This window comes from Protopterus annectens, chromosome 8.part0 (genome assembly GCF_019279795.1).
Source record: "Protopterus annectens isolate FY-2018-M chromosome 8.part0, PAN1.0, whole genome shotgun sequence".
Lineage (NCBI taxonomy): Eukaryota > Metazoa > Chordata > Ceratodontiformes > Protopteridae > Protopterus > Protopterus annectens.
The window spans coordinates 1,318,088,897-1,318,116,432 of record NC_056741.1 but is presented as its reverse complement, the minus strand read 5'-3'; the positions used below and the strand labels follow the sequence as shown (position 1 = coordinate 1,318,116,432).

General features: G+C 35.4%; 1 protein-coding gene across 3 annotated transcripts in view; it reads right to left on the bottom strand.

Annotated features, from left to right (window-relative positions):
- The window catches only part of TRPV3 (transient receptor potential cation channel subfamily V member 3), a 579,202-nt gene that overhangs the window by 164,438 nt on the left and 387,228 nt on the right, over nt 1-27,536 (bottom strand). For 2 of the 3 annotated variants that reach the window (XM_044080834.1, XM_044080833.1), the window contains exons 9-11: nt 11,011-11,166; nt 9,991-10,089; nt 9,047-9,120 (exon numbers count right to left, since the gene is read on the bottom strand). In XM_044080834.1, coding sequence (XP_043936769.1) covers nt 9,047-9,120; nt 9,991-10,089; nt 11,011-11,166 — 329 coding nt within the window. The remainder of the gene's footprint in view (nt 1-9,046; nt 9,121-9,990; nt 10,090-11,010; nt 11,167-27,536) is intronic. The other variant, XM_044080836.1, reaches the window with a different exon arrangement.

The window sequence follows — 27,536 nt, the reverse complement described above, 5'->3', positions numbered from 1 at the left end:
TTTTGGCATTTTAATGGTCACCTTTGTTATTTCACTATTGACACACCTTACTACTTTATTTCTGGCTTCTTAACTCTCCCTCTGGTCATACTTTTAATGTTTCCATTCCCTGTATTTATTCTCTTTGCTCTTAAAAGTTATTTTTACCTCCCACTGAACCACACTAGTTTCCTCCTCCTATTTGTGATTGTAAATCATCTCAGCTCCCTTTTCATATCCCCAAAGACCTCTTTTTATTATATTCTAAACTCTTCTCCTCCTGTGCTTCCAGTCTACTCACCAAGACTTAAGATCTTTACCTGTAGATACTAGGCAAATGGTCTAGAAAAACAGTGACATGCCAAGTGCAGTTTTCCCAATTCCCCCAAAGCACTGTGTGTTTATTTGAAATGCTAAAGGTCACACAGTAAACAAATAGAGGCTGGAGGAATCAAATCCTGGACCACAGGAAGCAGGATGAAAGTAGATCATAGCCATAACACTGTGCTAACTCTTCTGTATTCTCATAGTTGGCACATGTAATCTCAGAATTCTGTCCTTGTAACCTGCTGCTTTGTCCATTGGTCAGTGTGAACCACAGTATTGCACGGTTGATGTTTGCCAATACAGCACTAATGTGACGATAAATCACATTACAATATAACACAATAATATTCAAGCATGTGCATATTACCCTTTCATATTTATAATTATTCAAAGGTCTATTCTCTCACAGATAAACCAACAAAAAAATTTGCTGAAATTGACTTTCTGTGAACACGATCTTAAGGTTTTTTTGCTGTGTGACCAACTGCCTCCTGCACCCACCATGTGGGAAGAGGACCTCCACAGCCCTCTAACTTGTATATTCCAACTCTACGGTTGCATAACAGTAGAGAAAGTGCCACACCATACCTTCTGTGAAAGTGGCTTTCAGCAATAAAGCCCTCACACTTGTCAAGCTGAGAAACAGTACTCATTGAAACACACATTCCCAGCCTTTCACCCTGTCTAAAATATAATGCATCAGCACCAAAAAACTTATCCAAGGCTGTTTTAAAAGATCTTAGATTTTCACCATCTCTTTTGATCTGTGGAAAGGAGTTCCTGTCAGCCTTAACCCTTTCAGAGAAGAAACTAGTAGTTTTGTTATTTTTACAAAGAAACTCTTAATAATTTAAATGAGTTCAATCTTTCACTTCTGTGTAATTCTAATCATTCCCACATGAAGTGATCTCTTATTTTTGTATGCCTGCATTACATCGCCTCTTCACCATCTATGGTTAACTAAAGACAGGTCTAACGCACTTATTTTATTTATTTTTATTTAAATTTGCTAGTGCACTGATTATAAATGACTGATTTTAGCCTCAGATTGGGAAAGCATTAAAGTTTGACAATTACAGATGCATATCGCAAGATGTAAAGTATATACAATTATGCTAATGTTGAGAATATACAAGAATTATATACAGTAACAGAGTTAAACAGACATTTATGCAATTTCTGCAGTCATAGAGAAAGGTGAGCAAGTTTATAAAAGACAAATTATATTATTACATACAGTTAAAAATAAATGAATACATCTTTTAACACAAGGTTGTATAGATGGCTGAAATAGTTTACAATGCAGACCTAGAGTTTGAAGAACTTAACTTAATTTGTGCAACATGAGTTTCAAGTATGGAAGGGTTAAAGGAGATGGAATAGGGAAGGTGTCAACTGTTTTAATTTCTCCAAGTGCTTAGTTTTTTTTAATAGTTTGACAGCATGGACCCCATTCCTAAGCCTAGGCATAATTAAAGTTCATGGAATCTGTCTTTGATGTTAGCCATGAGTGCTCTCCTTAGCGTCCAAAATATGACCCGAATTGCCTCCTTCTGCACTTAATACAGGGTTACATGTATTAATAGCATATTTAAGTACAGTTATCAATGATTTTATATTAACTCTATTTCCCTTACTACTGACATTATCTGGGCATCTTTTATCCCATTGCTCTCATTTCCCCTTGTAAATCTAGGTGTTTTAAAACTTTGCGCCTCTTGTTATGTAAGACACTATAATTACCGGGCACAGCAATTTCTGTGATTAATACTACCTTTGCCTTTTTTTATTGGACTACTATATCTGGTTTTCTTGCATCAGTTTTTTGAACTGTTGGTATTGGGTGATCTCATGTGGTCCAGATGTCATCACTGTTGATAATGCTTCGTGATTCATGTTTCCAATGCATCCTTTATGGAAAAAGGAGTGGAGCAAGAATCGGTCTGTGTGAAACACTTTGCTTCAGATTGGCTAGTGGAGTGAGAGAGAGAGAAATAGGGAGAAAGAGAGAGAGAAGAATTTTAAGATGGAAGTGTCAATTAGAATGACAGTTTTGGAAACAAGGTAGGGAATCAAATAGATGGTGTAGAAGTAGACAGTGATCTATTGGATAGAATGCTTCTGTAAAGGTTGATAAAGATGGCACCTGAGAGTGGACCTTTGCCCATCCCTAGTAGGCTATCATCAGTTAGGGGCCACAGGACTATGGTGGTGCTCTGTCCAGACCAAAATCCATGCTGTTTGTTAGAGAAGATGTTATAGACCAATATAACTTGCATTTACTGAGTATGATTAATTTCTTTCAAGGATTTTTGCTAGGGTAAGGAGGGTAGATATTGGATAACTTTATGAGAGAGTTTGTGGGGATTGGGACTATTAAAGCAGATTTCCATATGTCTGGCATAGCCTCGTACGTTAACATGTCATATCCACAAATATATTTGGAAATCTGTGTTTCATCCGTTCTAACTTTTCTCATCTTCTTCATAAAGGATTAACGCAACTAGTTTTTGCATAAGGAGATTATTGACTTTAATACATTTGCCTTCCTTTGTTTGATAAACTTCCTTACACAGACCATAAATTTGACAACATTCCCTAAGCACTGCATCAACATGTTGACTGAATCTTAGTGTGTTACCTATTAATATGCAAAGATCTTTGAAAATACTGATATTCTCAGGTACACTTACATTAATCCTTTAAGTAAAGTCAACAATATTGGTGCCAAATGTATATGTGCCCAGTTTTTTCAATATTAATTTTTATACTGTTTCTTTCTGCCTACACATGAAGATCCTTTTAGCATATCTGTATTCTCCTGCAATCTTCTGCAACTCTCTCAACTTGTAACAGAATAGCCACATTTCAGAAAATCAGAGTAGAAGCAGTAAAATGTGTCATATGGCATTCTGATGTCAGACAAACATAAGCTGAATACGTATGGACTCCTGAGAGACTTTTGATCTCTGCCCACTACTGAACATGTTATACCCCCCAACAAAAATGCCATTCCCTGTTGTTTAGCCATTCGTTAATGCATTTAACAAAAGATGTTGAGGTACACAAATTTTATAATTTATAAATAATTTGTGATTAAGTCTAGCAAAGGCAGAAGTTAAATCGGTATAGATCATACCCACTAAATATTTTGTTCTACTACTTTAATAATATTGTTATAAAACTGATTACATGTCAGTATTGCTGTAGCCTTAATACAAACAGGCTAATTGCATGTTGATCAATTCTCAGCAGCTCTTCCAGTAAGATGTGTAATATCAATGTTTCTGTCAATTTCCCTGAGCTAGACGGAAAACTTATGGGCTTATAGCAACTCAAGCTATCAAGAGTATCGTTTTGTTGGAATACTGCCTTTAATATGGAGGGCTTCCAATCATTATGTATTTGTTTGGTCACAGAACAGAAATAAAATTAACTTTGGAGGAGTGGATACATTTCCTTTAACATTCCACTATTTATATTTATTTATTTATTTTCTATGTGGTAAGTGGGTTCGGCCCACTGATCCTTTTCAGCCATGGACTGATCTCAAAGAGCAGAAAATACACTAGGATCTTACTAATCAACAATATAATCTGCAGAATGAGTAAATGATAACATTCAGTACATAATGCAGTTCAACACCAATATGGTGGGATTAAAATGGTCCAATCAGAATGTATTGAGAGAAGAACAAAGCAAAACATACAGAAAAATACAAGGCAACATATGCACAAAATACAGTGCAATCATACATATAATACATAAACTCCTATATACATATGAAATATTCATGTATAAAGTGCTAAATTATGAAGCTGAGAAAAGTTTCATAAATGTATTCTGTTATCTATGATCTTGGGTAATACATTAACTAACCATTGTTGAGGTATTAGTTGCTGGTAGATTGCCTAAGATGAGTGCATTTTTGAGGCTTTGAATAGTTTCTAGGTTTTTAATTTCAGTTATGATTAGTAATATTATTTAATTTTCCAAGACGAGACACTATCTCCTTTTTCATTATATGAAAAATAAACTCTTCTTTGGCTTTGTTAGACCTGAATAAATGCATACTTACTATACAATAAAAATCTTGACAATGTGTATAAAATGATTTAGAAATCTCAGAAGGATCCCTAATCATTTTTTCTCTGTGCTAAAATAGTCCACATGTGGTTGTGTCTTTTTCTGTTTGCTGGTATGTATAAAGAAAGACAGGTTCCTTCTTATTGTTAATAAACATTTTCATGATTTTTTTAATCCTGCTAGCAAATAATTTTATCTGTTTATTCAAATAATTAAATTAATTTTTCCTCTCAGTGATCTTTTATTTCACACCCTCAATAATTTAATAAACTGTCCCTATGCTTGATCAAATTTGTTTTCATCTTAATGCTAATACCATCACTGGATTAGATATGCTTTCCCCTACCTTTACCCTTTTCATAATGGGTGTGAAGTTACACACATAACTTTTCAGGTAGTATGACATACCTGTGACATTTGTGTCTTTAAATGAGATACAGTCTATCATATCTAGAAAGTATCCTGGCTTTTCATGATTTGTGACAACAGTTATGTTTACCCCTACCAGTACAACCACTGCAGAATGATTACATCTAGGTAGTGGACGCATAGATATAACAAAAGTCATCCTTTAGATTTTCAGGAATAAATAAGATATCTAAAATATTAGTAAACCTGGCTGTTTTTATGTCTAACACTTCAGCTTGTTATCCTCTAAAAACAATAGGAAAAAACTTTCATACAGCTTAAAGTATCACCTAAATCCTAAGTAATGCCAGGTAATTTTAGATTCCCATTTAGATACTATTATGAGCATGAACATAGTAAATATAATTTTGTAAATCCACAGAATCACTAATCTTTCACTTTTGGGGTTTATAAATTTCTGCTATTGCTAGTATAACTTCTTAAATATTTTATTGACAAGGAAATACAATCAATTAAGCTTTCTCTGTTTTCAAACTAAACTTAATATTGAATTCCAAGATGGCTGCACACCAATCAATAGGGTGATTTGAGCTCTCCCATTGTGAAACCAGAAGCTGTTAAAAATGACCATTGTAACAATCTGTTTGGGCAAAATTCAGTCACTGGCTACTAAGCTGCCTCAATGCCAGCAAAAAAGAAATTTGGAGAACTGGTGATGAAATAAACTAGAAAAGGAGAAGAGAAAATTATGACTGTGGAGAGTCCTGTAGCTGTACAGCAAAAACGTTTTATCTTTGTTACATGAGATAGCTTCTAGTAATTTAAAGGAAAATAAATCAAATCCACTCAGAGTTGCATAAAGAAACAAAGCACTGAAGGAATACATCAGCTCAAATAACAAAAGGCTGGATAAATAGAATATGCTTTAACTAGCTAGTCAGGTGAACTGATAAAACTGCAAAAATCAGAAGATGAAATGAAATGAAGAAAAGCAGACTGGGCATGAAGTTTCTCAAGAAGGGCTGTTTAAAAAAATAGAACAGGTAGAAGACAGAGCACACAGAGAAAACCTGAGATTGTCTGCTCTACCAGAGAAACTGGAAGGAGCAGACTGTATTACCTTTATGAAAGTACAAATAAGCAAATTGAATGGTGTTCCAAAGCAAGATCTGTTAATTGAGAGGGCAAAATGTGTTCATGCTTCCAACCTGGCCATGAGAACTCTGCAGAGCATGAAGTTCATGGTCAGACCAAGGATCTTACACCACAACAAGGTTATGATATAGGGGTTTTGGGGCAACTTAGCCAGCGCTCTAGAGACAGTGACATTATAGACCACCACCATGCAATCTGTCTCATCTATAAATGCTTCTCAAATCCATATAACACAGCAGCTCAGTATGAGGTGTTACAATTACTGGTTGCCCCAGTTTAAAATGAACTAAGTAATGACCCTACCATAAAACAAGTTCCGTCACAAGTTATGTGAACATAAGACAAATATTAAGTATGAAAATGGTCTTCTAATATAAGCTACAGAGGAAGCAACCTAAGTGAAGCATAGAACAGTTATAGAATGAATGTTAGAATTATTATTAAGTGAAACATTAAAATCACTCAAGACTCACCATCATGGGTGGGCATGCAAGGTATCAGTGAGGAAATTAATGAAATCTTCTAGACTTGACCATTTAACTCAGGGGATAGTATAAGAGAAATAATTCTTCTGCAATTCACTCTTGCTACAAATACATATTTGTGGGAGTTGATATATTCACAATTTATTTCATGTTTTTTAAAATGAGGTAGTGTACTATCACAATTAATCTGGATCAGTTAAATTTGACATTTGAACACATCGCAAGCCGACTACTAGTATTACCACACAAAGGGATCTGAATAACATGGACACCTATAGTAATGGAAGTGTAAAATGAGGTCCAAAGTTCTCATCTAATGGCATCTGCATGATAACACATTGTGAAACAGGTTCAGAACAATGCTTGGCTTATTTTAAATGGATTTAGCTTTAAACAGAACCCTATTCGAAGCCAATGCAGACAAGATACAAAGGAGTAAGCTAATAATATGAAAACAAAGTTACCTCAAGGAGGCAGCAAGGACCCCTGCTCAATTGATGTTTAATCCTCAGTTGTATCTAATCACTCTAATGCATACCAGACCACCAAGATCTGGGAATTCAGATACCTGGGCTTACCCAACCCCCTTTTGCAATACCCAAATGTAGAAGAAAATACAAGTAAATCAAATGGGTAAAGTGCAACCAGGAAGTCCAGAGAACTGGACATTGTGATAAAGTTACCAACAACTACAAACAATAAGTAATACTGAGTACTATAGTAAGCTAAACAACTTGTAACCAGAAATGTAAATAATATAAAAAGTATAAATATGATAATGAAAACAGAATATTGGGTCACAAATAAATGTCAAAAATACATTTCAGCGGAAAATAAAGCCCAGACAGGGTAAATCTGCAGCACTAAAATATGTTGCTGGATAGAATGCTGAAAGTGACATCACAGAACACAACATATATGCAACATCATGTCAGGAAGAAGAAAGGGAGCCAGATGAAGAATGAATTCAGAAAGGTTAATGGTTCAGAACAAATATTTAAGTAAGTGGCAAAAGCCATCTCAAAATGCACAAAAATTGTAAAACAGATCTTGTAGATCAGAATTAGACTCATGAATCATACAGTTAAAAGACAGATTAGCATCCAGGTCCATGAAGACAATGAGCTGTCCTTCAATCACTGTGTATCCACTATTGTAAGTCCTTTTTCATTGGGCAGCTTATTAGTAAGGATATAGCATCCAAGTCCAGGCAAGTGATCATTTTACTGTATTGCGCACTCATTTGGCCAATCTTTAAGTATAATGCCCCCTTCAGTATGTACCTGTCTAAACACCTGACACAACAAAAATGACCACAATGCTTTCTCAACAAGAAAAGTAACAGCCTAAATCACAAGAACTACAGTGACTCTCTAAAAGCCTTGTCTCTCTTCTTGGCATCATACAGACTACTGAATGGAGATCTCTGTCCACTTCCAGACCCAACCCCATCCTCTTATTCCTACTGACATACGGAAGTCCAACAGTGACATAAATACTGACTCAAAAGATCTTAATCTCTTCTGCAAGTTGAAAAGAAAGGAATTCATAGAGGGATATAAAAATAAATTTAATAGCAAAGCTTTTAAGGTAAAACTCTTCTTCAGTGCTTAAAATCATACTAAAACACATTTTCATATATACACCACATGAACAAATTTAAACCAATAGAAGCACAGCAACAATAAAATAATTAAAATAAACAATTAAGTGCTTGTTTCATGGAAAAAGAGACCTTCTCTTAAGAACAAGTTTTAAATTAACAGTACCATTCAGCCCAGGGGGCACATCTGCTTGAAAGTAATTAATCCATCTATACTCCACATTCTCAGTATTCAGCACAATATCCCCTCCGCTAATACTTCTTTTCTTTTGCTTTTTATTCTTTGATTGTTTTGTTTGGAACTCTATACTGGTGTTTACCAGTTTGTTTTTTTTGTTTCTGCAAGTTAAAGGGAACATGCCGAAGGGATACATATGTTTCACAGAGAATATAACTTCTCTGGGATTGTCCTCCTTTCCATGCAAAGCAAACTCTATTCATGCATAATCTGGATGAATGGATGGGAAATCGCAAGCTCGTCCCTGATTTAGCAGTCTTGTCCCTTAAGAATAGGGATAACGTAATTGCCTGACTGGCTCTGGGTTATTCATACTTAAAGTACTAGGGCCTAATATGGAAAACATGGCTGGACTTCTGAAGATCCTTGTGGACCAATAACCTAGTAAGCACTCATGAGCATCATAAAAAATAAAACACCCTTAGAAACATGGACACATCAAAATTTGAGTCACATAGTGCATTATTATTAGTGAAATAGGACCAACAGAGAACAATCATCTGTCATTGGTAATCTCATACCCAGTAATGCTCAATAAGGAAGCCAAACAGAAAATGTTCAGACATAAATAATCTGAAAAATATAATCCTACATAGAAATAAGCCCCCAACATAAAAAGACAATAAAATGGTTGGGACGGGTGGTCAAGACAGATCACTAAATGTAATACAGTAAATGAAAAAAGTGGGTAATTATTCATGCTAATGACAGCTGTTGTTCATTTATTCATGGTGTGGCTTATTAGGATTACATTTCCTCCACATATGTACAACTTACAGTTATCCAAGCATGATAGCCACTTACAACAAGATGTGGAACCACGCGTCAGACAATACAGACTTCAAGTCTGATGGTTGCAACAGAACAGTCTCAATACTCTAAAAAGGAGAAAAAAGAAATATAACATAGATTTAACAAGTTCAGCCAAAAAAAAAAAAAACAAGGGAGAACACTCCTGCCTTATATATTTTAGTCCATAAATTCTTAGACCCTTGTCACTGCAAGTCTCCCTCAAACCAAAGAACTCCTCGAGTCTCTCCCTATAAAAAGCATAAACTGCACAGTGTAGAATCAAATGGTCTATCCCTTAATACACACACTCTCTGTTCTATACGAACTTAACCTCCACACACACACACACACACACACACACACACACACACACACACACGCACACACACACACACACACACACACACACACACACACACACACACACACGCACACACACGCACACACACGCACACACACGCACACACACGCACACACACGCACACACACAGTCTTGTTTGGTTTACATTATAATCTTATTATTGATTTGCAGGCATGTTCACATATGTATTGACTATTATCTCATAACATTAATAATGAATAGTTAATGTTACATGTACACATCTTTTGCAGACTATGGATCTGCAGATCAAATTTGGATTTTTTGATTATTGCCCTTTTGCATTGAGTCTGATCCCACATAAAATTAACAGTGAATGGTCGATGTCTTAAATATGCAATATTTTCAAACTACTATTGCAGTCATATTTACATATTCACTGAATTTCACTCTTTTACTTTCACTGATCCCACATAAAATTAATAGCAAATGATTAATGTTTAAAATGTACAATATTTTAAGACTGGCATCTATCCTGAAAGAGGCTCATACCCTCACAGCAAGGCTGGCGTCATGTTTTGAGAAGTACGGTATTAGATCCATGCTATCTGTATCTGGTATAGTGAATTAAAATTACCTCTTTGCTCACAAGGTAGACTGCAGATATTAAAACATACAGCTGACCCGCAAACAATATGCAGTCATAGTTTGTATTAAATGCTAATGGTAGTCTGACCTGAAACAAACAAAAAAAGACATAAATGGTAGTGATCCACGATATTTCAGTTTGTTATATTCAGTGTTCTTCGTTTACACTAAGCAGTTTATAAATATTAGAGTGAAAAAGAAGACACGTGATGTATTTTTTGAAGTATGTGGTGTATTTGAATGCATGGGCCTTTGTACTTTCAGTGGCCCTGTGTCTGCATTTAATCAGTGCAGTAGCTTTGGCTATTTCCATTAGTTTCTCCTGCAGTCTAAAAGGAACCAGAAGAGACAGCTAATTGCTACTGATTAAATTAATGCAATGTTTTCTGAAATTCACATTAACTGTTATTAACTGTCACACTGCAGAACATAGTGTAAATGGCTATTTACTGAAACTGATTTGAGAAAAGTAAACAGTGTGGGTCTGTGTTGGGTACCAGTCAACCATGCTCTTCAGCAGTCTTATCCTCTTTACTATATAAGATGCCTTTATATGGGTGAAATGCATGATCAGCCGATTGTTCCATTATGTAATTAATCTGACTAATTTGTGCTGGCTCTCAAAATCAAGACTTCCTCATTGGGTTACAAGTAATAATATCACTTCAAACAATCTGTTTACAGACAAAACTGACTGTGTAATTCCATTCTCCACTCTCAAAAGGAATCAGCCCCTCTAGGTCTATAGTACAGTTTACTACCTTGACTCTCTATCACAATGATATCTGTGGCTAAGAATTATGACACTACATGCAGACTGTTGAAGAAGGAAGAAAAATTAAAAAAAAAAGAAAAAGTAAGGCAGAATGTGGATGACTCTAAGAAAAGAATGCTTAAAACTGCTAAGTAAACAACACAATTACAAAGAAATCAATAAATAAGTATGAGTGCAACTTGAAATTTAGAACATTTTTCCTGCTGGCAGTTCAGGAACTATTTAAGTTTGTACCGCTCCTTGAGGTCCATAGTAAGCAAGTAATGTTAGAATGATGTTGAAGACCAGCGACAGGGTGAAACTAATTGAAAACATGACTGCTGCAAATTGCTTCCACTTCATCTGAAGCAGGCTGTTCAGTGGCTCCAGCGACAGCATTTCATGACGGTTCTGGAAAAAGAAGAAACAATAATTAAATAAATATCTGAACCAGAAATGTAAACTAACAGTGTGAACTGAGCTTTCCTTGGAGGCAGCTGGTGCCCTTACATGAATATGATATGGCAGGGGTTTATTGACTTTCTTCAAGAGCGATCTGCTTTCTATTGTCTACAAACACTGCTGTGTGGAAGATGTTCTCAGGGCAATAATACTGGTAGAGAGATAGTTTAAGAGCAAGGAGAAGCTGGTTGGGGTCCACTTAGTTCATTCAGGTGGTGCTAGTGGGAAGTGTGGTGGTACATTTTATTACATTTCTTTAAGACAAAAGGATAAATAAGAGAATCTTCTATTTTCCTTGCATTTAACATTCTATCTGAATTCCATCCCTCTCTTCTCCCTCACCCTTTTCCTTTTGTCCATGACTCCTTGAATAAGTGCAAGGATTAGCTCTTCATCACTCATTCCAGTTATCCATTCCATGGGTCCATCACCCCATTTATGAAGAAGTACTTTCACAACTTCAGAGACTAAATAATCTCTAAAATCGCCTGCCTATGCCCCCTCCATCCTTTTAATATCTCCCTGTTCTGATCTTGTGCACTCATGTCATGTTTACCCATCTCTTCTGGTTGTAGGTAAGTGCTCCAGTCACTTTAGTCTCTGGTTGTTTCACTTCTCTCTGTCCTATCCATCTGTCTGGTGGATTTCCACGGAGTTCTTGTAAAAGTCTAATGTTTTCCGTTGCATGGCCTAAAGACCTGCACATACTACTCTACTAGTGGCCCTAGACTGGGAACATTACCTATTTGCTGTTACAGTACATCTCCTAAGAATATATCCCAGCATCCTGACTGTTGCTATCAGGCTCCTATTATTCTGCTTCTGGTGGCCCACTCCATGTGTAGTAAACACCCTTATATCTTTTTACTGCTCTCTTGTTATAGTTTCCACTTCTCACAGCTGACTCTTCCCACCATGGTTGTTGTGGTCTAACTACAATACTTTTCATTTGTCTACAGTGAACCTCAGTTGCCATGTTTATTCCTCACTTGGTCAGTCTTTTCAGATCCTTCATTCAACTCTTTTCCCATCTTTTATTGCAGTAGCTACTTTGGAGCCATCACTGTGGATGCTGATACGGCTCTCTTTTCCTTCAGGCATATGTGAAACAAGCATAAAAAGAGTAATGGATCAAGCACTGATCTCTGCAATACCATACTAAATTCCATTATTCTAAAACTGTCCATCGCACCACATCCCTTGGTGTCTAAGCCCTCAACCAGGCAGCAATCCAGATCCTTATTTTTTGTTCTGTCTCCTAAACTTCCAGTCCTTCTGGCAGCCATGTGTGTGGAACTATGTCAGAGATGTTACGGAAGTCCAGACAGACCATGCCTATTGGTTCTCCCCTCTGAAATCCTCCTGTAACCCACTTATAAAACTGGATCAGTTCTGACACTTTTGTTGGTTGTTGTCATAGAGATTGTCTTCTGTAAAAGCAACCATTCTTTTCATCAGTTTCTCTGTGGCTTTCATTGGCCTATTAGGCTAGTAGCTCCCCAGATTTTTCATGCTCCCAACCCCTTTACAAGGATAATGGCTTTTTCTGCCTTCCAGTCTGGAACTGCTGCTGTACTAACTAGTGGTCTGTTTTTTTATTTTATTTTATTTTTTTATTAATTTATCCTTTATTGACTATTTAGTCTGATTAGGCTAACAGATTCTTTTTACAGGAGAAAGTAGGTGTTTTTTATACCACTAAGAGAAACTTGGCCAGTACCTTGAGAAACTTCCACTACTTGTCATTGTTGTGAGTGGGAACTATTTTGGAGGAGCACTTTATGTTTCCATTGCAGGTGCAGAGGCAGCCCAGAGAAACAGGGAGGCAGATGTTGAGAGAAGGGGATGATGGAGTAGTGAAAGAAATGAAGGAGAAAGCAAATATAGACACTGGGGAATGTGCACAGGTTTTGGAGGAAATGTTATAAAGGAACATGTTTGATGAAGATGAGTCAGCAAAGGATGGATGTATAATTACAACCCTCCGGTCAGAAGGGTTGAGGGATCACTTTCTTAAAGAAATGGTGGTACAGAGTGAGCCAGAAAATGAAAGAGATGTTTTCTGGGGGTACATTATGGAGAAAATACAAATGAAGGATGCAGATACAATACCGAAGAATAGTGGTGAGATGGAAAAGAAAATATGCAGATAAAATAAAAGAAGGCAACAGTGGAGGAGCAGAAAAGGAGGAGAGGAAAATGAAAAATGGCAGTGACTGATAAACATTCAAAGTAAAGAAGTCAAAGACATGGACATGTATGAAGTATGACACAATGTAATAGCTCCTCTGAGTGTAAAAGCACATGAGGTAAGAGCATTTATTCTTATTAACAAGGAGACATTTTGTGACATTATATCTGAGATTGTTTTTTTTTTCAATGGAAAATTTTCTTGGAAAATGAAAAAAATAAATAAATAACCCATGAAATCTTTATGTGATAAAAGCATTTAACATGGAAACAAAAATAAGACATCGTGTGCAATTTTAAACAGAGGTAGAAAGGGAGACTTTGAAAGCTTTATGTAAAGAAGTACTGGACATTGTAAAAGTTTACGACAAAGGGGGTTTATGGACTGATGGCTGGGATTCTAATATTGTGTTAAAAATAGAAAGAGAAAAAAATATACATATACTAACCATGATAAATATATGGAGGGGAAGAGGGGTGTTGTAAAATACATATGTTTCTTTTGTGGAAAAGAAGGACATTTGATAAGTAACTGACAAAAGTAAATGTTAGATTTGTAGGGAAATAGGACATGATGCAAAAAATGTGAATTGAAATGTTATAAATGTAATAAGAATTGGACGTTTATGGATGGATCGCAGAAATGAAAACAGTAAGGAAAAAGAAAATGAAAAGGAAGAAAATGAACAAAGAGAAGAACACTTTAGAAGTAGTAGAAATATAAGAAAGCTTGGATGAGAAAAAATAAAGAGGATATAGAAGAAGATTCTGAAATAAGTGATGACAAACTGGGAAGCAGTAAAAAGAAAAAAAAATAGTTCTATTGATAAAAGAGGAAAATAATTTAAAGCGATAAGTACAGAAGACAAAAAATAAAGGAAATGGATGAAAAAGAATATATACAGTGAAAGATTGGGCCTTGGTATAATGGTTAAGGTGTTTGACTCACAGACACAAGGTACAGTGTTTTTTTCTCACCTTTGGAAAGGAAATTGGTTAGGTTTAGAATGGTCTATTAAGGAAGTTGGCATAGTAATCAGCTATAAATTTATGAAATCATGAATCTAAGGGAAAATTAAAATTTTAGAGTGTTTCTGTAAATGTGAATAGTATTAAGAATATAGTAAGAAAAATAAGAAGTGTGGAGTGGTGTAATACATGTGATGTAGCTGCAATTATACTGGAAGATACAGTATGTTTAACAAATGAAAAAAGATTACAGACAGAGAAACTGTGGGGAGGAAACAAACTAGAATTTGGTAAAAGAGAGATGCTATGGAATAGCTGTATTCTGTATAAATGCAGTAAATATATTAGATGTAACTCTAGTAAAAATAAGATTAACCATTGTGTATTTAAAACGGACAGAACAACTATACAGAATTATAACATTATATGCTTATACTAACTGAAAAGAAAGTGAAAGCTTATTTCATCAGATTTTACACTATGTAATGATAAATATGCATATTATAATAACAGGAGACTTTAACTGTGATTTAAGAGGCAAGCATAAAAAGAAAGAAAATGATATAAGAAAAAAGTTAGAAGTTATAAGATGTGGTAATTTAAAACTTTGGGATACAATTTCATGGACTTACAAAAGGGGTATGCATAGAAGTGAAATACGTATAGAATTGAAATACATTAGTTTATAGAATCAGAATGTTTAGTTATAGGAGAAGGCAGGATAGTTGAAACAGGTTTTTCTGATTATCTTGCAATATGGCTAGAAATAAAAGAAAACAAGGAATATATAAAACAGGCCAAGGAATAAAATGATGAATGAGAAAGCATGGAATGAAGAAGGAAAACGATTAGTAATGCAGTTATGGAAAGATCATATTCATATAAGAACATTTTATAAAAAATGGTCTGAATGGTGGATGATATTTAAGGAAAAAATATAAAACGTTTTTTTTTTTTTATAGTGGCAATATGATGTGAGAAAGAAAAATATAAAAGAATATACAATGATGTATTGGAAGACTTAGAACATAATACTAGAAAGTACTTTGACAAAGAAAATTAATTATACAACAGAAATCAAGAAAAATACAAGAATTGTTAAATAAGCAAATATATTTTTACAAGGAAAAAGAGAAGTATCAATTAACTTAAGCAGATTAGTAAGGAAGATGTTAATGTAGTGAGAGAAATAAAAAATGTAAAAGCAGAAATAGAAAGAACTCAGGAAAAGATTATAAATAGTGTAGTACAATATGTATAAAAATGTTTAAAGAGAAAAAGGTAGTTTAATAAACATTGAAAGTAAAAAAGTTAACAAAAAGATAGACTAAAGAGTTGTAAAAGGAGATTTCTTTAAATGAGCTAGATAAAGTATTAGGACAAGTGAATAAAGATTCAGCTGCAGAACCAGATAGAATACGGTATGAAATATATAAAAATTTAAGGGACTGCAAAAAATATTTTTTTAAAGATTATGGCTGGTTAAATGAAGGTTTTATGTACAAAGAATTATGTAGTGGAATACTTAAATGCATATGGAGGAAGGAACATAAGAAGAAGAAGAACTGGAGACCAATAGTATTGAATAATAATGATTACAAGATTTTTATGAAAATAATGCAAAAGAGATTTGAAACTAAAATGAAAAATATTGTGGAAGATAGCATATATAGTATAAAGAGGAAGGGTTGTCAAAATTATTAATGCTGGAGAATTTGTGGATGATATTATGAACAGAAAAGAAGAAGCAAAAAATCATGATGGGAGACCTCAATAAGGCATTTGGCACAACTGGATATGAAATCTTATGGGTAATAACAAAGGAATGTAATATAAGCGAGGAAGCTATGGAATTCTGTACGTCAGCATATAATAATAATAAATTAAAAATACTTGTAAATGTCTGGTTAAGCCAAGAGTTATATATGAAGAGTGGTGTAAGATAGGGATGTCCAATAAGTTGCATGCTCTTTGCATTAGTTATGAGTGTGATAGTATGTGAAATAAATAAAAAAAGTGAAGGTGATAGGGTATATAACACCTGAAGGGTTAAGAGTCCCAGTTCTGTTAATATATGCAGATAAGATTATAATAATTACAAAAAATAAAATTTGGATAAAAGAAGTACTAATTTGCACAAATGACTGTCTAGAGATGATGTGGATGGTTTTAAATAAAGTGAAAAGTATAGGTTTAGGTGATGTAAAGATCAGGGGCATATATTTCACAATGAATGAAATTTCTGTGGTAGATATAAAATTTGGGAATAAAGATATAAGTAGAATTCAATAGGAAAAAACAATAGATGAAATAAAGTAAACATGTCTTTTATGGAGAACATATAAGTTATCATTCAGAAAAAAAGGCTTATTTGATAAATTCAGTACTGATGGGAAAATAGCATACTTAGCAAGTGTATTTATGTTGCCAACAGTATTTGAAAAGGAATTATTGCAGATCATTTTTTTCATTTATATGGGGTTCTAGATTAAACCCTGTAAAATGAGGAGTTTTGTATGTAAACAAAGGAGAAGGGGGTTTAGGGTTAATTAACTCAGTGGTATACACTGCTTCATTAAATATGTACAAAGTGTTACAATGTATAAATGAAAAATATGAAAAATTACTAGCAAATTTGCATAAATGTAAGTACAATAAATTCTGGGGTATGGTAAAAAGAATAAAAGAGAAAAATAGTGACAAATGAAGAAATAAAATGTTACCAAAAAGAGTATCTTTGTAAAAAAAAATTGATGATATAGAAAAAGATAGAAAAGTATAGTATACGAATGTAATGATAAAACATTACTATGTAAAACAATGGGAAAATCTAACAGATGAAAATATTGAAGCTATAAATATAAGAAGCAAATGGTATAATCAGAAAGTAAAATGTCAAGATTTTTTGTGGAGACTGGTAATAGATAAATTGCCAGTAAAAGGAAATATTCCATACAAAAAGAAAAGATAGAATATCTTTAAATTATCAAGGAGAAGAAACAATGGAACGTGTTTTTGATATGTAAAAGAGTAAATAGGTATGGGGGAAACTATGAAAAGAAGATTTTTTTTGAAGATATAAAAAGTGGATAAAATAAACATAGATATAATTAAATATAACTATTATAAGAATAGAAGTAAAGACTATGTTAAAAATTATTTTATGTTATATGGGTTATATGGAATGAAAGAATAAATGAGATTATGTTTAATGGTAAATGGATTTTAGCAGCAATATTAAGTAAAATCAAATGGTGGTTATAGAAAAAGGAGTGGAGATCTAATAGGGATGAAAATTTAGCATGATTATAAAGGAAATTGTGAATAAGTGTAAACAGATTTGTATAGTTATATATTTGTACATATGTAAATATTTTGTAAATAAAAGTTATTTTTGTATATAAATAAAGGACCCCTACTCTTTTTAATAAGTGCAGTGGGATCTTTTATATCCACTGGAGCTACCACCAATTTAAGTAAATGGGACCTAGGTTTAATGTCTCATTTGAAGGACAGGTCTCTCCATTCTGCTCCAACTTCTTCCCAGAATGGCACATTTCCCTTCCTTAGCAAAATATTTATTCATTGCCTCTGCTTTTTTCCTAGTCTTTTGTGGTCTCATCCCTTCTTTGTTTAGCCTAATCCTGCCTCTACATTCTTCTTTTCTACATTACACCTAAAAAAACTCTGTTCCCCTTTTTGGACACTTCTGTCTCCTCTCTTTCAATTTATGACTTTCCTTAAGTCTTGCTACCCTTCTGCTTTCCTTTTTATGATGCATCTCTTCTACCTCCCTATCCCATTTCCTTCTACCTGCTGTATGCCCTGTCTTTTGCCTTAACCACTAGCCTTGGATTCCATTGTTTTTTTATATTTTTTGCATTTTGGTTTCTTTCTGAAAAGCTTCTATTTAAACAGTCCATTGTTGATCTACTCTCATAACTTATTTACTTCTTCAGCTCACCACAAACTCATACTCCCTTTTCTGTTTTTTACAGTCATATCACTCCCTTTTTATGACTGGCCCATATTTCTGTGATACAAGAAACACGCTCTGTTCTCTCCTGTACCTGTGCTTGCAGTTCCTCCATATTCCTATTCAGTCTCATTATATTAGATAATAACACCATGTAAACATAATACAAGACATTCTTTTTGGTTCTTCCCAATTTCCTTGCTCTTTTTTCCTTTTGTCTACTATCTATCTACCTTCCTCTTCTCCTGCTTAAAAGCATGATCATTGATGCAAACCTATCCAACCCAGATGCCACTGTAAGGGGATCTAATATTTGTCAGCATAGGAAGACATGGTTAACCAACCACACTGCTTTGCCAGAGATGGTCTGCACCTGTCCCCTCTAGCTTATCAAATACTGGCTAATACCTTATCCACCCCCACTGGTCTTGTTTTAGGCACTGCCAAATTGGCAAACCTACTGACACAGCAAAATCAACTCAACTGAACCTCAAGGTGTTACTACTCAATGTTGGCAGCCTAAACAAAAAACTACACTCCCTCCAAACCCTCATCTTCAAAAATATAGACAGTTGTGCAGTTACCAAGACATGGTTTAAAGTTGCAGATAGCACTCCTGCAGTAAAAGGTTTCAGTGTCTTCCACACTTTTAGACCAGGGGATAAAGGATGAGGTGCCTTGAAATACATCAATAACAAGCATACCTCTAGGCTGGTTAAACAGGATGACACAATGAAATTTCTCCATCTACAGATCATAGATAAAATCCGTACCATATCCATGCTAGCTATAGGTCACCCTCCATGTCCCAAGAAACTCATAGTGCATACATAGAGCTACTGGAGACACTTATTGTCTAAATGACCACCTGAATCATGGGGATTTTAATTACCCCCTCTATAGACTGGGAATCCTGCGTGGCCTCAAAATGCAAGCACAGAGATTCCTGGACTTTATAAATAAAAACACTCTTGACCATTTAGTACTTATATCTGTGATGCCCCTGCACTGGCCCAGTAATCAAGGAGCCTCAATTCTCACCACTAGCACCAGTGAGGGATGTACACATTGGGAGAATGGCAAATACACGCACAGTAAAGTACAATTTCCCTTAAGAGCACACAGAGATCACAGTCAGTCTGGGGCTGGTTTCTCCCTCTTTCTCCAGATCCCCAATAAGACTCCCCACTAGCACAGCTATAGAATTAATATTTCAGCCAAGCAGTCAAGTCAAAACCTCCAGCACCCTCTCTGTCCAACCAGTGCTTTGTGTCCCTGCTCAAGTAGCTGACACACACACTTTGAGATTTGATTGATATACAAACACACACACACACACACTCCTGTGAAAGGCTGGCACAGGTTTACTAGCAATGGCCCCTTCTGCCTAAAAGGTAGTTATCACTTCCACCAAACAGCTCTTTATCAACTACTATAAGGCCCTTACAAAGGGTTACCAATTCTACCATGTAATGTTACTATTATCCAAATGGTAAGTGTGACCAAGACTTTCAAGGCTATTAGAGTGGCTTATACAGTGTCACCAAATGCATATGCAAGTACTTTAAGAGCTTAAATATCTCTAAACAAACCAGCCATAACTAAAAGGTTTAAATATATTTAATAATAAAGAATAAAAGAATAAGGCAATACTCAATAACATAGCACAGTGACTACAGAGTTCAGAATCACAGGAAATATTTTAAAACAACATTGCAGGACAGTCTCAAATAAATACAGAAAACATCTAAACTAATCTTCACTATATTCCTATCTATATCTAAGAGAAATCACTGTACCCTAGTTACTTACTACTAGCAAGACAGAAGTGCTGAAGATGGATGTTTCCAGGTCCAAAGACAAATTCAAAATGCACAGTCTCTGAGAGAGTTCTCAAATTAACATCAAAACATCACTGATGGGTCAGCTGGATGACATCACTATTTGTCATTTGCCTACAGTTCCCAGGCTAACAGATACCAACAGAATTTTTAGCATCTCTGTGTGAGAAGTACACATCTCTCAGAAGTTTGCCTAGAACTGGAAGTTGTAAAACAGTTAAACATATTTACATTTTAAACCTATTAATTATTTCTGTTTTAAGACAATAGAAAAAAAACTACTAGCTCTAGACATTGTGCCAGCTCTGAGCTGAAACAGAGATAACTGAATCGTAAAACAATTTCCACTTATTTTCTTGAGGTTTTGCAAGTTAACTCTGTATGTCCCAACTATAGTTTATATACATTTCTGTTATTTTCCATTATGGTACACTGTGGTTACATTCTTGAAGCTCAGTACATAACATACAGTTCAACATACACTTCTGCACCAGTAGTTTAATATCCACATAACATATAGTTCTCTTACATTTCTAAGACAAGCATACAAATCATATTAATATACACAAATTTCAGAATTATTTGAAAAATTCAAGCTAGCTGGGCTGGCAGCCTCACAATATCCATGAGAGGCTCCAACATATTGGATCTCACAAATATGGGAGAATGCTGCACCCCTCTCACCCCCAATGTCATGTCCTCACTGATAAGGCCTGACCATAAAGCTGTCTCCTACAAAATCAAAATCAACTTGGTAAGCCCAGCAAACCCAGTAACAGTTAGGAACTATTCAAAGGTAAACTACCTTTTATTAAATGATAGTTTTTCAAAATTCAATGTCCCTCCAGACCTAGAGAACCCAGCAGCCTATGTAGAATTGTTCATAGAAACCCTGTACAACCAAATCAAAGGTTGCATAGAGACTGCTGTTCCTATCAGAAGTAATCAGAATACTAACTCCAAAAAACTAACAGCTTTGGTGGCATCTCAAATTAAACAGGATACACAAAAAAATCACAGCTAAAATCAGGAAGTGTAACTCCCATAAAGATAAGAACTCTCTCATCAAACTAAACGGGCAACTAAGAGGGCTAGTTAAGTCCAATAAAGCCAACTTCAAGGTTAAGACAGCCTTCCAGGAAGAAGACAACCATAAGGACTTCTTCAGCTTTGTCAGAAACTTCAAAGGCAGAAAACAGCATTTTACTGAACTGGTGGTTAATGGTGCCACATTTACTGAGCTGGGTAACAGGTTCATAGGTGTATGCTAAGATAATGACCACTGGGGCCCTTATAAGCCTAGCCATGCAACCCAAATGTGACCCACAGATTTGATTTACATAGGTGGTGATTTACTGACTGCCTATATGCATTAGAGACACAGGGAAAAAAACTATTCTAGCTGCCAGAAGGAGAAGCTTCAAGGTTCTTGTAAAAACTTTTAATATCCACAAATGAGCACTTTTTTTCATGTAACAGTAAGGAACTGCTTCAGATAAGTTTAAACAAGTCAGGTTTTTAAATAAGGCCCAAAATGATCATCTGATCTAAGGATAATGTCATTAAACCCTCCCACTTACATTTCATAAAGTGCTAAAGTGCTGTAAAAATGCTATTTAAAGTGCATAAACCCAGTAATCTAAAAGTGTGAGATTATTCATTCACTAAAAGCTCTGAATAAATAAACTTATTAAAAATATATGTTACAATATATGTTAAAAATAACACAACCAAAAGAGTAAAAATAAAATTATTAAAAATACCAATTCTCATTGAGATCATTAACATGTAAACATACCTAAACAGAAGCAAATATAATGGTGCTTTATCTGATTAAATCGTTATGCTTTAAAATACAACTGATTGAGTAATAATAATTCAAGCCTGGCCAGTTGCAAGTATTTAAAAGTAGCTGCCAAAATCATTATTTATCTTCTAAAACCAGTGTCCATGGACCCCCTCTCATACTGATATTGACCTTCTCTATAACCAAGTATTTGAAATGGTAGTTAGGGTACATGTGAACACGTTTTGCTTATGTATTATTTGGATGTACAGTATTCTTTTTATATAATTGTGTTCGTAAACCTGGTCCCATAATCTACGTTCCATTTTACCTAGATAAAAACACAGGCAGGACTGGGACTGGCATAATCCTACATATACAACTCCCTTGGACTCACAGTTGTATCTATCCTTTATCCAATACTCCTTACCACAGATGTTAAAAGCATCACCAGTAAAAATATATTTACAATATGGGCAATGCCCACATTTTTTCATAGTGGGGATAAGATTGTTTTATGTGTATTGCTGGGTATTGTTGCTTGCCATATTCTCCAGGGTAGTTTTAAAATTAGAGTCCCTGTGGTATACTATAGTGGGTTTTTCACCTACTTTAACTAGAATGTCATCACACATAATAACCCAGTATTTTTGTTTAAAATCCACGTAAGTGTTTTAGAATCACTGCTAAAACATGTAATAAAACTAGTGGTTGGTCTAAAGTTATATTGTGTTCCATCCAGCCTAGAAGATTGTGTATAAGATGTAAGCTCTACAGGTGAAGTATTTAAAATAGGTCTGAAATGTCCTACTGTTCTTTTACCGTATACTTCTGTTGTTAATTCCTGAAGAAGAGGTTTTGGATATCCTGTCCTGACAAACATTCCCACTAAGTTATTGCACTCTTCTTCAAACTGTAAGTCTAAAGTAACCATCCTTGTTGCCCACATGAGTTGCTCCTTTACTACTGACCTTTTTTGATGGTGGAGTATGAGCTGGTATAATGAAGAAAGGTGTTAGAGTGAGTATTTTACTGCTAAATGCTGGATGTATATCTGTTGCACCTAATGTCTTTCTCCAAATATACATCAGGATAGGTTATCTTATCTGATGCACCTTCACATGTAAACTTTAACAAGTTTGTTGTAGAACTGATGTATTCCATAAAGGACTCGATACTGTCAACCTTGTCCTTCCAGAGGATAACAATATCATCCAGGTAGCGGACATAAAGCCAGAAGGATGCTTTCACATCATTTCAAACAGAAATTTATACTCCCAATGGCCCATGAGTAGGTTTACAAAAATCGAGCCACAAGGTGACCCCATGGCTATCTCACTCTTTTTTAATTAATATTTTCCATCAAGTAAAATGTAATTGTTATCTGGAACCTGGTGAAACAGCTCCTCATAGAGATTAATCTCATCTTGGGCAACCCCTTTCTGGAACAAGAATTCAGTAACCCATGCAATACCTATATCCTCGGGGATGACTGTACAGTGATCCTTTACGTCTCTCTTAATAAAAACATCTTTGTGGTCATATTCAACTTTGTTAATCAACTTCAAAAAATGCCAAGAATCCTTATAAATTTGTGTTTCACTTGTTAAAATAATTTTTAATTTGCTGTCTAGGTATTTAGCACAGTCTGATGTTATTGAGTTGTGCCCATCCACTATGGGACGTATTGGAGGATTATCAATATTTTATGTATTTTTGGGACCCCAAATATAGTTGGAGGTCATGTTAAAATAGTTGAAAGTATCAAGGTCTATGTGTCTATCAATGAACATGTGTTTGATTTGGGTACCAATGCTTCTATATTGCCCATTCAACTGATTCTTTGAAACAAGTTTGTAGGTGTCACTGTTTAATGTTTCAATCATTTTATTATTGTAATCATGCACTTCCATGATAAGCCCACTGCCCTTATCTGCTTTTATGATTCTAACATTCTGTTGTTTTAAAAAATGCAATAAATCAACTTTGTGCTTACTTAAGTTGAATTCACAATGCCTATTATTTTGTTTTAACAAGTTTCTGATATCTAATTCACATACCTTTTCGAAAACTTGCAATACCAGATGCAGGGGTGGGTTGCAAGTGTTTGAAATACACAAATCATCAGTAGGGATATTATTACCATCAAAAATAAGTTTAAAGTTTAGTTTTCTTCAATACATTTTTAAATCCAACACAGTCTTAGTCACACTGGCTCTCTTAGATGGAACACAGTAAATCTGCTAGTTCCTGATCGAAGGACATGTTAGAAAATTGTAAATTTTAACCTCCCCTTCCTGGTTGTGAATTATTTCAAAAGTATGTAGTGGGACCATGTCTGTTGAAATAGTCACTTCTGTTAGTTTCTCCATCCTTGATATGTCTGCTGTGGTTGGTTCAGCTGTTGGGGCTGGAACTAATTGCTTGATCACCATTGGTCCCTCCTGGGGGCATCCAAAAACCCTGGTTGTTCTGTTGGTCACTACGTTGGTGTCAACCGTGGTCATCACAGTTTCTTTCTGTTATCCTTTCTGAGCATCTCAAGGGTGGAAATTCCATGGGATCAGATAAAGGGATATCAGGTTTGTTATACTCTTGAGCACTGACACCATTAGTCATGGGTTTGTTCTGATTAATATTGTTGTTACTGTTAGATTCAACAGGTTGCCAGTGCCTCCTTTTGCCCCAAATCTAGGATGGCTGGGGGTTAGGGTACGCAGTACCTTTGGCACAGTTGATCCTGTCTCTCTCAATTTTCCTTAGTGTTGTTGCTTTCAAATGTTCTAGTCGCTGGTCAATACTGTTGAAAATTCTTATATGTTCAAATTTATATTGCTCATATTGGATATCCTGCTTTATTAGATTATCCATAAAGTTGAGTTCCACAGCTAACTTTTCAATAAGTTTAATATTATGTTTAACCAGCAATTTGAGCAACTCACTCCCTTGTTTGTCAAACAGGGCTAGAAGGCCGAGATGAAGGGGGAGAATTTTTTCTAGGTCTGTCAGTAATTGCCAGATTCTCAGTCCTTTGGGTAGTTGTTTATTTTTGATACAATGAGAATTTGTATTTTTAATACTTTTATTTTTACTCTTTTGGTTGTGTTATTTTTAATATACATTTTAATAAGTTTATTTATTCAGAGCTTTTACTAAGTGAATAATCTCACACATTTAGATTACTGTGTTTATGCACTTTAAATAGCACTTTTTACAGCACTTTGGCACTTTAAGAAATGTAAATGGGGGGTTTAATGACATCATCCTTAGATCAGATGATCATTTGGGCTTTATTTAAAAACCTGCCTTTTTTTTTTTTTTTTATCTGAAGATGTTCATTACTTTTACATGAATGAAAGAGTTCATTTATGGATAATAAAAGTTTTTACAAGACCTTTGTGGCGTCGTCTTCTGGCAGCTAACATAGTTTATGTTTTACAAGTTTGCTTTTTGTCTGTGCTGTTTCAGAGACATATGAGCCAGAGCAGGAGAGAATTTCCCATCATAGAGTATAACGCCCCCTTCAGTATGTACCTGACCAGCCATATGCATCAACTGGAACATCCACAAAGGCTTGTTACAAAAGCAATACAGGGCATAAACACAAAGTTCAGGATTGAGCACTGCCTCAAATCCCTACCTGTGTACTCGGTCTCCTATAGACTACTGAAAAGCAATCTGTGTCTGGCTTCAAAGGCATTCTTGGACCCTGCTGTCATAAACCTTCTGCACATCTGCAAAACAAGCAGCATTAGGGCTACTAGCTTCAAAGACTTGCATTTTGCTTGCGAAAATAATAAGATATGTTGGAGAGACTGATATGTATCTCACAGAATTCTCATTCTCTGGAATACATTTCCCATATATGTGAAACAAAGTCCTTCCCTAACCCCATTTAAGTGTAACTTGGACCAGTGGAGGGAAATCAGAAATTTACCCCTGGTCTGGCACCTATGTCTTTGATGGACATATACAGCCAGTAAGTAATATCATAACCACTCCCTATAAAATGCCTAAAATATAAAACCTGTGGGTCACATTTGGGTTGCATGGCTAGGCTTATAAAGGCCCTAGTGGTCATTAGCCTAGTAAACACTTATGAAATTATGTTAGCACACTGTCCTTTCTGGGCTATGATGGAATGTGTCATTTGCCTAGAACAGACTTTTCTGCCAAGTTGCCACTACATCCTAGCAGTCCCATGCTTTTCTCACTTATATACAGACAATGCCAGTCATTATACTCTCTAACTTTCTTCTTCCTCAGTGTTCTACCTGCTGATACAAATAATCTTTCTGAGAATGCCACCTCCAATCCTCTATCTTTTCACATTCCTCTGCTGTCTCCCTTGACCTCTCTTACATGTGATGGATGCCTACAATGCTCCACTACAAGAAAGCGCCCCTGCCCCTTGATGACTACCTTAGTCACCTCCTTCTAGGTTATATTGAGGTTTAGCCTCTTGTTTACTCCTTTCTGTATTGTATTGGTTTATCCCTGAGACCAGTTTCTCTCCTTTCTTCTTTGCCAAGACAGAGTCACTAAAACTCTCTTTTTTGTTCTAAAACGGGCTCTTGTTTTCATTTGAGGCCTCATTTCAGTACCCTCCTTTATGCAATCTTTTCTCAACCAACTCCAAAACTCCAGCTCCTTCTTTCCATCTGTGCTGGTTGCCTCCCTTCTCTATGCTGCCACTAATCATTTACCTTCCCTCTTGTACCACTGTTGCAAGTTCTCTCTACTCTACTACCCTTTCTGATCTTTGCTCTCACATCAGACTGAGCTCCTCTCCCTGCATACGTCTCTCATTCTATTGGATCTAACATGCCCACTTCTGGTTCAGTCCACTCTGCACTATTTTTCACTGCTGCCTGCATCATTTCTTCTACCTTGGCTTCCTTCTCCTTGTCTTCTCTTTTTGTGGTTCAGTCTCTCAGTTTCTCCTTTGAACTTAATCATTTCCACCCACATTGCTTGTAGTCCTCCATTGTCTCTTTGTTTTCTATTTTTCTGCTCCCTAGTTTTTCCAACCTGTCATATCAACTGTCTTCTTGCTGTTTCCTCTTCACCAGCCCCATTCTGCCCTTCTTATCTGATTAATCAATCTACTACAATTGCTAGCTCTTGCACTGTTTAGTAAAGCTCCCCATTCTCCTGCAGAAGACATTACATTTTCTGCCATCCCAAAACTCCCTGAGTCAAACAACTACTCTGCATCCTAAGCACATTATGAACCTCTCTCTTTCTTGCTATACTCATCCTGTCTCTGTTCCTCATTTCATGCTGTTGAATTCTTGAATCCCTTACACTTTTAATTCTTTTATTATTAGTTTTTATTTTAAATACATATATATTTTTGCACCATGTAGACCTTTCTACTCTGAGCACTCATAACTGGTAAGGAATTGGTATAATGGTCAAGGTGTTAACCTCACAAACACAAGGTGCAAGGTTTGATTCTCACCTTTGGAAAGCAAATTGGCTAAGATTAAAATGGCTCACAAGGGCAGATAGCCTAGTGCATGCCTATGAACTTAAATGTGGGGGCTACCATAAT